The sequence below is a fragment of the Bos javanicus genome, chromosome 9 (genome assembly GCF_032452875.1).
Source record: "Bos javanicus breed banteng chromosome 9, ARS-OSU_banteng_1.0, whole genome shotgun sequence".
Classification (NCBI taxonomy): Eukaryota; Metazoa; Chordata; class Mammalia; order Artiodactyla; family Bovidae; genus Bos; species Bos javanicus.
This window is the reverse complement of record NC_083876.1, coordinates 87,039,468-87,054,892: the sequence shown is the minus strand read 5'-3', so window position 1 is coordinate 87,054,892 and position 15,425 is coordinate 87,039,468. Positions and strand designations below refer to the sequence as shown.

Sequence of the window (15,425 nt, the reverse complement as noted above, 5' to 3'; positions counted from 1 at the left end):
GTGGGCCCAGGGTAAGAGGTGGGAACCAGGGCCTAGACACCATCAGGGGAAGGAGAATGTGTGGTGCTTAGTAGCTCAGTCGTGTTCAACTCTTTGCGACCTCATGGACTGTGGCCCACCAGGCTCCTCTGTCCGTGGGATTCTCCAGGCACGAATACTGGAGTGGGTTGCCATGCCCTCCTCCAGGGGAGCTTCCCAACACAGGGACTGAACCCAGGTCTCCGCATAGTAGGCAGATTCTTTACGGTCTGAGCTATTGAGACACCACAGAAGCAACTTAAATGACAATCGACAAATGAATGGATAAAGAAGATGTGGCGGGGGCTTTCTGGTGGGTAGTGATAGGAATTCTCCTGCCAATGCAGGGGACACAGGTTTGATCCCTGGTCAGGGAAGATGCCACATGCCACAGGACGACTAAACCCATGTGCTTTGGAAGCCCAGGCAAACTAGAGCCGGTGCTTTGCAACAAGAGAAGCCACTGCAATGAGAGGCCTGTGCACACCAACCCTGCTCTGTCTCCTAAAGTCTGTCCTTGTTGCCCAGGAGGTTCCCTGGATCCTGGGGCCGAGACGCTTTAGCTCTTACTGCTCATTCTCTGACATTTATTCTCCTTCCCCCTTCAAGGAACCTCACACTGATCAGAATGGCCATACTGAAAAGTCTATGAGTTTGAGTAGGCTCCAGGACTTGATGATGGACAGGGAAGCCTGGCGTGCTGCAGTCCATGGGGTCACAAAAATTCGGACATGACTGAGCGACTGAACTGAACTGAACTGAAGGAGGCAAAAACTGTAAAAACAGGTACCAAAGTTATTACTGGAGACATACAGAAAGAGTTCGTTTATTTAAGAGGGAAGCAAGGCGGAAATATACACCCAGAAAGGAGTGCAGGCGTCCTGAATGAGCAATACAAAGAAGCTAGGCTAGGGATTTAACATACACATACATGTCTCTATCTTCCCTGGTGGCTCAGTTGGTAAAGAATTTGCCTGCAATACAAAAGACCCGGGTTCGATCCCCGGGTCAGGAAGATCCCCTGGAGAAGAAAATGGCAATCCACTCCAGTATCCCTTGCCTGAAGATTTCCATGAATAGACGAGCTGGCCGGTTACAGTCCATGGGGTCCCAAAGAGTCGGACATAACCGTGTAACTAACCTTCTTTCACTTTCACTTCCATACATGCATCTTTTCTTCCCCAACTCCCCTCCCATCCCCACCCAGGCTGCCACATAACATTGAGCAGAGTTCTATGTGCTATACAGTAGGTCCTTGCTGGTTATCCATTTTAAATAAATCAGTGTGTGCATGTTGATCCCAGACTCCCTAACTATCCCTTCCCCCCATCCTTTCCCCCTGCAACCATAAATTCATTCTCTAAGTCTGTGAGTCTCTTTCTGGTTTGTAAGTAAGAGCACTTGTATCACGACTTTTTGGATTCTGAGTATGAAGGACCTCAGAAGGTGTTTCTGCTCCTCCGTCTGACGTATGTCGTTCAATATGACACTCTCCAGGTCCATCCATGTTGCTGCATAGGGCATTGTTTCATTCTTTCTGAGGCTGAGAAATACTGCCCTGTGTATATGTCCCACATCTTCTTTGCCCATTCATCTGTGGGTGACGTGTAGGTGGCTTCCAGGTCCCGGCTACTGTGAGCAGCGCTGCCGTGAACACAGGGTGCACGTGTCCTCTCAGACCATGTGTCCTCAGAATCGCCAGGTACATCGAATCCCACAAGATGGACAAAGGGTGACACGTCATGACCTCTCTTGGGGGTTAGAAAACAAAAATCTTAAATACTTCAAGTTTCCTGGAGTACTGAGATTTTTATTTAAATAGCACTAGCATAATAAATAGGCTTCCCCAGTGGCTCAGATGGTAAAGAATCCACTGTCAAGGCAGGAGACACAGGAGACGAGGGTTCAATCCCTGAGTTGGAGACGTCCCCTGAGAAGGAAACAGCAACCCACTTCAGTATTCTTGCCTGGAGAATCCCATGGACAGAGGAGCCTGGCGGGCTACAGATCACGGGGTCAAAAAGAGTTGGACACGACTGAGCGACTAACACAGCGACTAAGCGTGATAAATTATTAAGGGAAACAGTCATAAATAAAACTATCTTCTATTGAAAATAGGCTGAGGTGATTTCTCCAGACGCAGAAACAATCCCTGAGTCCTGTAATAGCAGATGGTATTTTTCTTGCAATATCATTTGCAAGAACGAGGTCACGAGGCAGAGTCTATTATCCACAAACTAGAATACGATGAAAAATGTCCTGTTTGTGGAGCCTTCTTCAAGGACTTGAGCATTTCCGTGTAGAAATTCCATCACTTAGCACCAGGAGGAAATGGTGAAATAAATTGTTTCTGTTTTTTGTTTTTTTTTAGAGACACTGAGTGGGATTTCCCCAAATGTGATAAAGCCCACGAGGTGATGCATCTACTGTGTCACCGTAACCAGAAAACAGACCCAGGATTCATGGGGTCTGATCTCCTGGATCTAAAGTGAAGAGCAGGAAAGAGGCAGACAGAGCACCTGTCGCGCTTCCTGGGAGCACCGTCTCCTGCAGAAAAGAAAGACATGTTGGTCCAAGAGGCTGAGGAACTCCTGTCACTTTCCTGGGGCTGCACCTCTCCAGCCCCGCCCTCACTGAGGGGCTCCTATGTCCTCCACCTCCACCCCCACCCCAGGCCCAGCAGCTTCTTGTCACCTCCTCCTTCCTTCCTGCATCACAGAGGCACCCCAGGCCCTGACACCTGCTGCTCAGGCTCAGGACTGAAGCCAGTGAGGAATCAATCTGCTCCCTTTACTCAGGTCCGGATCCTCCCTCAGGGGGGCCTAACCAGGGAACAGGTCCGGGGAGGAGGGGCGTTGCTTCCTGACAGCCTTGGGGGCTGCAGGCAAACCTCCTTCCTTCACTCCCCTCTAGCCTCTGAGCCAGCAGCACACACAGCTGTCAGGACCAGGGTCCCTGCCCCCCATCTCTTCCTGGTCCCCCCAGCTGGGTGCCTCCACCCCAGCTCAGGCCCACCATCCCCAGGCACTTCTGCTCAAGGCAGGGCCTCTCAGTGATGGAGGCTCTGGGTCCCCAGGAGGCTGCTGACGTGCAGGCCACAGGCTGAGTCCGAACTGTTGCTGCTCCTGGAGCACAGGCCTGGCCTCAGGCCTTCCCACAGTCTTTGCTGTGGGGCTCCTGCCTTGCTTGCTTGACCCAGGCCACTTCCTGTGAGAACGGGCCTTTGGAGTTGGGTCTGCAGTTCTTGCTCTTGGGTGATAGGTGGTCTTATCCCCCTGGTCATTTCCAGGGTGAGGAGGTTCAGTGAGGGGCAGAGGTTGGCTGGGATTCACCTTCCCCGTCCTCACTCCAGGCCCTGTGCCCCTGCCTTCCCTCTGAATTCTGCCCTCAGTACCTGCTCCTGGAAAGGACTCAGCCCAGGAAGACAGTTATGATGAAACTGCTGAGAAGCACGGGGAGGATACAGGTGACGTGCTTGGTGGCTGTGGCTGTGGAGTTGACTCTGAGGGGAGCTTCAGTTGGTGATGCTGTAAGGAAAGTGAGAGTGAAGCCCTTGTTCCTACCCCTAAACTAAGCAGATGCCTTCTCAGCCCCCCTGACCCAGGTACCCCTACTATGCAGCCTGTTTGCACCCACACATGGAGGCCCTTGTGACAGGTCCTCAGGAGAGACAGGAGGGAGGGAGGAACCCAGTCCCCATGGGACGCTGACAGCTAATGAGTAAGCAAGATTTCCAACAGAGCCACTCAGTACTAATGTGACATCAGAGATGGTGACATCAGGATGGAGTCCTCAGGAGCTGACAGCAGAGGTGCTATTGACAGATTTCCAGAAGTAGGATTGGTGACATCTAAAAGAAGGTTCTGGAAAGAGGGAATACTAAGAAGGAGATTGGAATCATAGAGATGCTCTCATGTTTAGGATCAGTGAGAATCCATGTTCAATTGTACAAAGGCCTGTGCTGTGAGGAGAGACGTCAGGAGCTGGAAGAGGAAGGAGGATTACAGAGCATCCCCGGGGGCATTGTTCTCCCAGGACAGCTCACCTCTGACAGATCATTTTCACACACACAGAGGGGGGGTCCATGTCACCGTGAGAGAACTACCACTTTCTCCTACTCTTCTCACTTACCCACGGTCTTCAACATTTTCTCCCAGCTCAGCAAGAAAGTGTGATACCAACGCTGACAGTCTCCCATGGAGACCTTCTTGAAGGAGTCCATCACAGCTCTGTCATTTTCCCATTTCTCTTTCATCCGCCTCCCTTTAGAGTGAACCATTGTCCAGTATCCATTCTCCGAATCAAAGAGGAGGCACAGTTGTCCATTGAAGCCAAACTCCCAGGATGCACTGGTGTGTCCATTGTCTTCACGCCAGCATGTCATCCTGGCCTGCAGGGTGAGAGGGCCTGACCCCACCGAGGAAAAGAAAGAACTCAGCCTCTGAGCTTGACAGATTCTTTGCCCAACCTGGGTCCACATCCCCTGGGCCCAGCTAATCTGGTCCTAGTCTCTCCTGCAAGAGCTGCTCTTTCCATTGGACTACTAGGGAAGGACAATATCTAATTTTTTTTTTTACCCGAAAACAGTGGATGCAGCTAAGCCCCCAGTCTACTCCTCCTGCATTTGAACTTTCGAACTCACCCTTGTCTATGTGTTTCTCCGGTATAACGTCAGGCATCTGCTCCTTGAGCAAGTCTCCAATGTCTTTGAGTGTGTTAATCTGTGTTTCCCACGCATTCATACTTTTCACTTCCTCTCCCAATGGACTCATGTACTTGATCTTAGCTGTACCACAGTCATAGGAGAGAAAGACCTTTTGATCAACTTCTCCTTGAACCTCACACCATGGCTGACCATCTCTGGGCCGAGGATCAATGGTGACATTATAGGAAAGAGAATGAGCATCTGTGAAGGCAAAACACAGTGAGGGTGAGGTTGGGGAAAAAGACCCTGAGGCCCCTTCCCACAGTTATGTGAGAGCAGAGTAAAGTGCAGGGCTGGGCTGACAGAGCAATGACACCCCACAACACACACCACACAGCCAGTGCCCCTCCTCTCCTTGTGGAGAAGGAGGAGTCCCCTGCCTGGCAAATTTCACACATCCTGGGTGTGTCCCCTTGTACACCAGGTCAGTTCTCAGCATAATAACCTTTGCAGAGACGTACCAGGCTGCTATGCAGGAAAAGCCTAGATGACAGAGGACTGTCAGAATCTAACCCCGTGTCCTGTGAGAGATGGGGAGCCTGAGGGGATGCTCCTGAGGAAGCAGGATGACAGGGAGAGGGGCAAAGAGGTGACGGGTGAGCACAGAACCCCAAGTTGGGGAAGGAAGAGTTTATAATTACGGATCACAGGACTTAGCAAGGCCGGGGAGATGCTCCTGATCTCCCACTAGGATGGGTCTTGGAAGCCTGGAGAAAGGCCTAGCCCACATGGCATGAAAGAGAAAATCCAGAACTTCCGAGGCAGGTGGTAGAGGAGGGGATCAAAGGCTCAGAGAAGTGAATCTGCCAGGGCAGACACGGTATGAAAGGGCAGGAAAGTGTGCAGGCCACCAGGCACCATGGGAAAGCCTGATGGATTCTATGGAGCCTGAGAGGAAAGCATGGATGAGAAGCATCTCCAATAGCTCAAGGATGACTTTTGTGGAAATCAGGGATGGTGATAGGAGACTGTGTTCCTGTGGGCTTCCGGCAGGAACAGGGATAGAAAATGGGGAAAGATCAGATTCCAGGTGGAGTATTGTATGTCAGGAGCAAAGTTGGTACAATGGTCAAAGTCATTAGTGAAAGTCGCTCAGTCGTGTCTCACTCTTGTGACCCCCATGGACTATACAGTCCATGGAATTCTCCAGGCCAGAATACTGCAGTGGGTAGCCTTTCCCTTCTCCAGAGGATCTTCCCAATCCAGGGATTGAACCCAGGTCTCCCACGTTGCAGGCGGATTCTTTACCAGCTGAGCCACAAGGGAAGCCCAAGGATACTGGAGTGGCTAGCCTATCCCTTCTCCAGTGGATCTTCCAGACCCAGGAATCAAACTGGGGTTTCCTGTGTTGCAGGTGGATTCTTTACCAACTGAGCTATCAGGGAAGCTGAAAGTGATTAGAGAGTCCCAATGCCAGCCAGGGCCTGACTGCAGAGAGTACAATGCTGGCTCATAGCACAGGGTGATCCTAGAGGCAGAGAGATGGTCAGTGAACCTGGATGCAAACTGCTTGATTGAGAGACAGAAAACAAGGAGAGACAAACACAAGACTGGATGATCAGTAGGCTGAAAGCAGCCATCCCTACCAAACATCCCTACCAAAATTTCCAGAACCGAGCTACTTCTCAGAAGGCATCACCAGAGAAAGAAGCCACGTCCCAGTGAGGAGGGCCCTTTCATCACCACAGCAAGTGCAGAAGTCCTTCGATACTCTCCCGATGAGCCACACGGTTATTTACTGGGGCAACTAACTCCAATACTTTGGCCACCTGATGTGAAGAACTGAGTCATTGGAAAAGACCCTGATGCTGGGAAAAATTGAAGAATAGAGGAGAAGGGGACGACAGAGGATGAGATGGTTGGATGGCATCACCGATGCGATGGACATGACTCTGGGAGTTGGTGATGGACAGGGAAGCCTGGCAGGCTGCAGTCCATGGGGTCGCAAAGAGTCGGACACAACTGAGTGAATGAACTGAACTGAACTGGAATTGCAGAAGGAGAAACTACTCCCACATTCATTAGACCCAGTGTGTTACTAACACCACGCACAGGAACAGTAGCATGATCATGGCCCCCGTGCTGTGAAGCGATGCTCCGAGGACCAGGCAATTAATAGACACCTGTGCCAGGTCCTGCTGACAGTGGTTATCTCTGGGTCCACAGATCCATTCAGTGTCCATTGCACATGTCCTGGGCTTCTGACACGAATGCACAGTCTGTGTTGTTAGTAAACTGCCATGGGTGAGGTACCATAGTCGTGGATTCCACATTCATTCTTCTCACCCTGACTCCCCATCCCCCGATAGTACATGGAGACAGTATCATCTCCTGGAGGAAATAATGAAAACGAGTACCAACCTACAATCTCCCTAGGCCTGCAGAGCTGTGGTCTCTATCTTATCTCCACTGAATTACCACTGAGGTCCTAGGTTCCCTCTAATGGTACATATGACACATTCCAGGCTTCAAGACCCTAGGTCTCTGCTGCAACTCCTGTCCTGGCACAAAGGCAGTCACAATTGATGAATGATGAGTGTGGCTGGACCTGCTTCTTGGGCAGATGACCCAACAGAACCGGTGACATCATAGCTTCCTGTGTTCAGAAAGGTGCTACATGCTGTATGTGGCATTTTACTTGGAGGCTCACAACACAGACTCCTGGTGTCCTGAAGAAAGGACATACCACTTGCAGTGAGAAAGCCCATACCATTCAGTGCGGCTCCTGGTATGGTCCTGGGGCCTGGCAGAGATGAGGCCTCTGGTCATGGAATGTCAGAGTTGCCCATTATGATCTGGGTTCACCAACCCCAACCATTAGTTCAGATAGGCCAGCCGTCATAGGATAGAAGTGATTATGTGGCTTGACATAACCAGGCCCACAGGGAACAAATAAGACGTGCCAGCAGGTGACCTAGGCCTGACACCAGAGTTGATACAGGTATGCTCACACCTGTGGCTTCATGCAGTATCCCCTATGGCTCCTTGAACCAAGGAAGCCAGACTATAGCAGAGGGGGTGCATTAGCCCATAACAGCCAGATCCACACTCCTATCACAGTCCCACCACCAGAAGCTACAAGGCAGGACACGGTAAGTTTCTGGTTCATAAACAGACAACTGAGGCAGCTCTTGGATGCTTCTCTATGGGATGGGTCACTCATTACTGGGGTCAGAAACCAGGACAGTGGACAAGTCTGGTTATCAGTTGATTTACACATTATATTTGGCTCCTGCTGCTCCACAAACATGGAAGCTCCTTTTGCACTCAGAGACAGATACCAAATTGCCTAAAGAGACCTTGAGATTTACTATCTTCTGTAGAAAAAATTCTGTCAACTCCTACCTTAATCAATAACCATTATAGGCTGCTGCTGTCCCAATTCCTAGACACTATGAATGTGGGACCAAAGGGTAGAAGTGGGGATGCCCAGCCTCACCCTCGAGCCCTGTGTCACACTCTGGGAAACCCTGTTCCCGTCCCTCCTAAGTTAGGTCCTCGGGGCCAGGTGTGGGGGGGTTTGTAGGGTGAGTTATCAGACAGAGGGATAAGATGCCAGTTGAGAGAGGGCATGTTTAGACTTTCTCCAACTAGCTGTTGGAGGCCCTGGGCTTCTTGGGACCATGGACAAATGGGAAATAAATGGTCTCGTAACCAAAACGGCTCTAGGGCGCCTTAGTGGGAAAGACCTGCCCCTCCTCCCCCCATGGTCTCTGTCTGCCTCTTGTTTGTAGAAAAGTTTCAGTCAGCCAGGCCTCCTGTGAGTCTCAAAACAGTGGTTTACGAGTTAAGGATTAGAACATGTGAAGATGGAGAAAGGAATACTCCTTAGGTTGGGAAACTGGTAACAATTTAGACTGTGACCAGCCACATAGCAGTGTCATGAAATTACCAGTTCCCTGAAAGATAACAAAGAGCTGACACAATCCTCAAGTTGTTTCCACAGGAAGCAGACCCCCAGCACAGAAAAACTGCTGGTGGCAAGCACGTAGACCCCCAGACTTGTTGAAACCATAAGCTTGGTGGTGCTCAAACATTCGCCTTGTGCCAACCACCCTGACTGTGCTCAAGACGCTGATGTGCCCCACAGCAGCCACCTCTGCTCCCTTTCTAACCTGGAAACTTAGAGGCGGTCTGAGAACATTAGGTCACTATTTCCCAGGGCTCCTGAACAAACCAGCTTCTCCTTTTCCATCACTTATTAACTTCACCAGTGGTAGGATCTGGGTCATAACCAGCTTCAATTAGTAACGGCCTGAACTGTCTGGGAGGAGCTTTGACTCCAGGGAGGCGCTGATCAATGGCTAGGCATTGAGAGCCTTCCTCACGATGCATATGTAACTTTTTTTTTAATAAACTGAATTCTTTAATTTTTTCAAGTGTGTTTAAAAATCCATTTTATACTTAAGCCAGCCTTGAAGATAAGCACATAATCTGTTTACTTTTTTTTGTTTACCCAACAAAACTCAGGCACCCATTCTGTGCATAGCACTGTTCTAGGTGCAGTAAAAGGGATTCTTAACCTTAAACCACGATTGCACCTTCTGGAACTGTGTTATCCTCCTTTTCCAGAAAGTAAAAATAAATAAAATCACCATTGTTTACTATTGACCTGCCCCAAGTCCACTTCTGGCTCTGAGAACTGCTGCTGCTGCTAAGTCGCTTCAGTCGTGTCTGACTCTGTGCAACCCCATAGACGACAGCCCACCAGGCTCCCCCGTCCCTGGGATTCTCCAGGCAAGAACACTGGAGTGGGTTGCCATTTCCTTCTCCAATGCTTGAAAGTGAAAAGTGAAAGTGAAGTCTCCCAGTTGTGTCCAACTCTTAGAGACCCCATGGACTGCAGCCTACCAGGCTCCTCCATCCATGGGATTTTCCAGGCAAGAGTACTGGAGTGGGGTGCCATATGCTAGGATCTGCCAAATTTAAGATGTTTCAGTGAATTCCACTCCTACTTTCCCCAAAGCAAGAAGGCAGAACTCCTCTTTATTTAAAAAAAAATTTTAAAGGCAATTTTTCATGAAAGAGTAGTTTCTATTTCTATTGCATTTTTCTCTTTTTTTTTTCCTTCTAGCTTTTAAGTTTTCTTCCTCCAACACTACCTTTTCCTGTACAAGGCAACAGCATTTTTTCATTTTTCTTTTTCTAAGACAAAGTATTCTATCTTATAGACAAATGATTCCCAAGACTAGTGATAAATATTTAAAAAAAGAAGAAGAAGAAAGAAACTTAAGAGTTTCCCTGGTGGCTCAGCAGGTAATGAATCCACCTGCAATGCAGGAGACCCCAGTGCAATTCCTGAGTCAGAAAGATCTCCTGGAAAAGGGAGAGGCTACCCACTCCAGTATTCTTGAGCTTCCCTGGTGCCTTAGATGGTAAAGAATCCACCTGCAATGTGGAAGACCTGGGTTCGATCCCTGGGTTGGGAAGATCCCCTAGAGAAGGGAAAGGCTACCCATTCTAGTATTCAACCCTGGAGAATTCCAGGGACTGTATAGTCCATGGGGTCGCAAAGAGTCAGACACGACTGAGCAACTAAGCCCAGCACATTCAAGGGTGAATCAACTACATTACTTTGATGAAGTAAAAACTAAAAAGCACTTGGCACTAAGCTAGTCCAAGTATTTGTGTTGAAACAATTTTAAAAACTATTTATTTTATAACACTGTTTAAAACTTTCTTGGTCAAAAAATTTATACAAACATTTTCAGTTCAACCTAATGAAAGTGATATCTAGAAAATATTCCACATCATTAAGTCTGTCTTAGAAAGTTCAGATGCTATGGCATTCCTAAGGCACAGTGTTCTGGAAGACAATGTGCTTCTGCAGTGCTGGGTGATGTATGTGACTGGCCGGCTCCACGTGGGCCTCAGCAGGCACCGTCCCCCTGATGCTGGGGGACTGTGAGAGGACAGTCAGACACAGACCCCCAGGGCTGCATGGAACCCTGTGAGACACTGGGCCAGCTGCTGGAACTGGGCTTCTCCTCCGAATCTAAGGCCCAGCACAAGCCATCACAGCAAATGGTTCATCAGGACAGTTGATAGGCTGGGCTATTTGATGACCGTCTTTCATATCTCTAAAGAGTCGACATCCGTGTAGGGTATTTGACCCAGAGCCATGAGCTCCTACACTATCACTCTGAAGGCCCACACATCACTAGCACTGGAGAACTAAAAAAAATTATTTTTTTCATATCTATCTTTTTTTGGCTGTATTGGGTCTTAGTTGTGGCACTTGGGACCTTTTTGCAGCATGAAGACTCTTAGTTGCAACATGCTGACTTCTTAGTTGTAGCATGCGGGATCCAGTTCCCTGACCAAGGATCGAACCAGGCCCTTTCATTGGGAGTGTAGATTCTTAGCGACTGGATTACCAGGGAAGTCCGGAGACCTCATTCTTAACCAGACGTTCATGAGCCATCCATCGATCCCACTTTTTCATTGTCCCCCACACAGTGAGAGTCCATGGGGAACAAGATTCTGGAGAGGGGCTATCTGTACTCTTAACTTGAGGTTGTCATCAATGGCAGAGCTCCTAGCAGCCAGGTCTTTGTGGAGGACTTCTCTTCTGACCAGGTAATCCATTCCACAGGCAATCTGACCTTGTGGACCAGGTCCTGTTGAGAAATTGCCTGAGGATTACTGGCCTCTACTAATTTGTGCTGCAGGCTTCCCTGGTGGCTCAGATAGTGAAGAATCTGCCTGCAATTCAGAAGACCCGAGTTTGACCCCTGGGTCAGAAAGATCACCTGGAGAAGGGAATGGCCACCCACTCCATTATTCTTGCCTGAAGAATTCCTCGGACAGAAGAGCTTGGCGGGCTACAGTAGATGAGGTGGCAAGAGCCGGACAGGACTGACTAATACACACAGAGACACACAATTTGCAATGCTGTGAAAACTATTTATGATTCTCCCAATTCGTGTAAGGCAATATCATGAGGGCTTTTCTCTTTTTTCTATACACATAAAGGAAATAGGAGAAGATTTCTGTGATGAAGATCTCATAGCTTGCAATGTTCAGTGAATATCATTGTCACCTAAATTTCAGAAGCTTAATCTCTGTTTTTACAAATGATTGCTGTTTTTTATTTGGATATTTTCCATCTACATAAATCCCATGGAAAATACGCCCTAAACTACCTTCTTGGAGTACATCCTTTCCGTGGATAGAGTTATCCTCTCCTTGGATATTTCAATATCCTTCACCTTAGCTCTGGCCTCCAAAAGAGGGGCACTTCTCAAGACACTCCTCCACCAATCCACAAGGTAGGATAACGGGATGGAAGTACTATTGTTGGGTGTGTCTCCTCACAGATAACTGAGTCATCTGGGACATGGCTGAGACAACCCTTGGGAACTACTGGACACTGATGCTGTCTTCCAGTTCAATTCTTGTCATACCATGAAGGTGCAAAACAGCTAATATTATTACTACAAGAAATATAACTGCAGGGCAAACCCCTGCGCTGATATAAAACACACGGGTAGAAGTAGCTGGAGCTGCATGAACAGGATCATAAATAGTTCTGCTAGTGGCTTTGTCTAAGACCGAAGTTTTTTGTAGCACATTTTCCTTCCTTTCAAATTTTTGAAGAAGGGAAGTTTTTGAAGAATTTACTGTCAAGTTGAGCTGCATTTAGTATCACAACCTCATCATCTACTTTGCAGAAAAGGAAAGCTAGAGCCGATATAGTGCGTGGAAATCCCCCCACCCCGTGCCCCTCGAACGCCCCACCCCCATCAAGCAGAAATGCCGACCTGGGGCAGGTCCACGAAATTGTCTACTTGGAAACCTGCTTATATTCAACTTGGACTCTGCAGGCCAAGTGAAAGGCAGGACATCTGTTTCGCTGGGTTAAAGGATAGACGTAGTGCCCAACAAGACCACTTCTCTAATATATAAAGTTCTGCATCTAGACCAATGAGCCGAGGCACCTGGTCCCTGCTCAGGAAGAGGCTCCCACCGGCCCCCGGGGTCCTGGGTGAGGCCCGGGGGCCGGGGGTGGAGCCCTGGGGCCGGGGGTTGAGCCGTGCCGCGGAGCCTGGAGGCCGAGAGTGGAGCCCGGGGACCGGGAGTGGAGCCGTGCCGCGGAGCCTGGTGGCCGAGAGTGGAGCCCGGGGACCGGGGGTGGAGCCGTGCCGCGGAGCCCGGTGGCCGAGGGTGGAGCCCGGAGGCCGGGGGTGGAGCCCTGGGGCCGAGGGTGGAGCCGTGTCGCGGAGCCCGGTGACCGAGGGTGGAGCCCGGGGGCCGGGGTTGGAGCCCGGGGCCGGGGGTGGAGCCATGACGCAGAGCCCTGGGGCTGGGGCCCCGGCTGGAGCCAGCAGCCAGGGCTCGGACAGGAGCACTCAAGCACGTTTCAGCAGGGATTGCGCCGCCGCCGCCGCTTCCTGGGCACCAGGGTCCGCTCTGCGTTTATAACTTACAGCCGGGAAAGAGCGCTGGTCCTTCAAGGGCCGGGAGATGTAGGGACCAGAAGGGTCTCTGTTGCACAGGTCGGGGCGGAAAGGCGTGCTTTTCGGGGCGGGTCTGGGTCTATTCGCGGGATGCCCGACTGGCCCCAAACCGCCCGGCTCCAGGGCTCCCACTTCCAGGGGCGGTCTGGACCCTTGGGAGGTTTCAACCCTACTTCCTGCCGCGTTGCGGACCCCTCTTTTCCCAGCGTCACTTCCCAAATTCCCGACATTACTACTTCACCCAAGTCAACCCTGTTCTGGCCCGGAGTACCAGCAAGAAGCCGGGAGGAGCCTCCGAGGACTAAATGGGCCAGGGAAGGGAAAGAGGTGGGGGCGGCAGCGCCACCCTGTAAAAAGTTTCGCGAAACCCCGGGGACACCACCCCCATCCCCTTTACCGCTCATAACCCATTAAACCTCCTCGCGTTCCCCCGCCACGCTCCGCGCAGGGTCATCCCCGAACTCACCGCTGGACGTTCCGCTGAACAAAACAATTGGAAGAAAAACGAGGAAACCAAGACTGGTCTTGAAGCCACCCATCTCTCCCTTTGCCACCTGGATCCCTTTGCAGGAGTGCGAGGCTACCAAGCCAGAACCCGCGATCCTCTCCCGCTAGCCCACAGCTGAGGTGTGGACCTCCACTCCTCCCAGGACTGCCTGGCCCGCCCCTCCGCTGACAGGCTCCGCCCCAGATTTCCTAGCAGTAACCACTAGGAACCCCGCGCCGGGGGCTGGGCGGGGCTCTATTAACAGCTCACTTGCTCACTAGCCCGGCCTCCCCGTGTGCTCGTCTGCCCACCTGCTTACGTAGTGCGCCCACTTGCTTACGTAGTGCGCCAACTTGCAAGTGATAGGAGACCGCCTAGTTCTTGTAGCTGAGGCTGAAACGCCAATACTTTGGCCACCTGATGCGAAGAACTGACTCACTGGAAAAGACCCTGATGCTGGGAAGGATTAAAGACGGTAGGAGCAGGGGACGACAGAGGATGAGATAGTTGGAAGGCCTCACCGACTCGATGGACGTGAGTTTGAGTAAAATCCGGGAGTTGGTGATGGGTTTGCAGTCCACGGGGTCGCAAAGAGTCGGAGACGACTGAGCCACTGAACTTAAGGCTCTTGTTCCTCACCTTGTTCCTTATCAGTCTTAAGTCTCTTGTCCCTTATCAGATTGGGGGCACTCAGGCCAGTCATTTGAGTTGGGAGGAGACAAGGAACAAAAGAAAATTCTTGTTCCGGCCACTGGGTCAGGTCAGTCAGCGGACAAGCTTGTCCCTAAGTACCTGAATGGTCAGGGCATCAGTCGCAGTGAGGAAATCCCACCAGAGTCGCCATCTGTTACAGAAAGGGGGACTCCTTGCAGGGTCTGAGAGTGGGCTTTTGTCTAACACTGGGAAATGAATTGTTCCAGGAGACACATATGCTGACAAGGGAAGAGGCTTTTTTGGGAAGGGGCTACAGGGCGGAGAGCAGCAGGGTAAGGGAACCCAGCAGAACTGCTTTGCCACATGGCTTGTGGTCTCAGGTTCTTTGGTGATGGAGTTAGTTTCTGGGTCATCTCTGGCCAATCATTCTGACTCAGGGTCGTCCCTGGTGTCAGAAATGTGTTCTGACGAGCTTTATTGATATTTCTGAGACTTTATTTATATAGTACTTACTTTCCCTTAACCCAATTAAATCACGCTCAGTTACAAATTCATTTTCATGTAAAGACAGAACCAGAGATCTCCTTGTTTTATTGCTTCTATTTTAAAAATGCTATTTTTTCCCCCTGACTCTGGGGTACCACAGATGGATCAGATGGTTCCTGAGAACCCAGGTGAAAGACTTACATTTTGGAAGGGAGAAATGGAAGCTCCCTTTTTTGTTTGTTTTGTTTTTAAAGTCTTCCAAAATGATTGTGAACAGTGACTGCAGCCATGAAATTAAAAGATGCTTGCTCCTTGGAAGAAAAGCTATGATAAACCTAGATAGCATATTAAAAACCGGAGACATCACTTTCCCAACAAAGGTCCCTATAGTCAAAGCTATGGTTTTTTCAGTAGTCATGTATGGACGTGACAGTTGGGCCATAAGAAGACTGAGCACTGAAGAATTGATGCTTTTGAGCTGTGGTGTTGTGGAAGACTCTTGAGAGTCCCTTGGACACCAAGGAAATCAAACCAGTCAATCCTAAAGGAAATCAGTCCTGAATATTCCTTGGAAGGACTGATGCTGAAGTTGAAGCTCCAATACATTGGCCACCTG

The 15,425-nt window shown here is 50.0% G+C and overlaps 1 protein-coding gene and 1 pseudogene across 2 annotated transcripts; one reads left to right on the top strand and one right to left on the bottom strand.

Annotated features, from left to right (window-relative positions):
* LOC133254160 (UL16-binding protein 3-like) overlaps window positions 1–15,425 on the top strand; it is a 115,213-nt pseudogene that overhangs the window by 77,376 nt on the left and 22,412 nt on the right.
* On the bottom strand, window positions 814–13,941 carry LOC133254165 (UL16-binding protein 2-like). Of its 2 annotated transcripts, XM_061428292.1 has the most exons (5): window positions 13,649–13,941; window positions 4,661–4,924; window positions 4,150–4,425; window positions 3,413–3,545; window positions 2,479–2,565 (listed from the first exon to the last, which is right to left on the bottom strand). In XM_061428292.1, the coding sequence occupies exons 1-4, from the start codon at window positions 13,719–13,721 to the stop codon at window positions 3,430–3,432; spliced, it is 729 nt and encodes a 242-aa protein (XP_061284276.1). In that variant the 5' UTR covers window positions 13,722–13,941; the 3' UTR covers window positions 2,479–2,565; window positions 3,413–3,429. The 2 variants fall into 2 exon arrangements, with proteins under 2 accessions (XP_061284277.1, XP_061284276.1); XM_061428293.1 differs by lacking the exon at window positions 3,413–3,545 and having other exon boundaries at window positions 814–2,565; window positions 13,649–13,940.

Coding starts and splice junctions, on each gene's coding strand:
- LOC133254165 (XM_061428292.1), bottom strand. CDS start 13,721: ATGGGTGGCTTCAAGACCAGTCTTGGTTTCCTCGTTTTTCTTCCAATT. Junction 4,426..4,660: donor GGAGAAACACATAGACAAGG/GTGAGTTCGAAA, acceptor CGGTGGGGTCAG/GCCCTCTCACCCTGCAGGCC. Junction 3,546..4,149: donor GAAAATGTTGAAGACCGTGG/GTAAGTGAGAAG, acceptor CTTTCCTTACAG/CATCACCAACTGAAGCTCCC.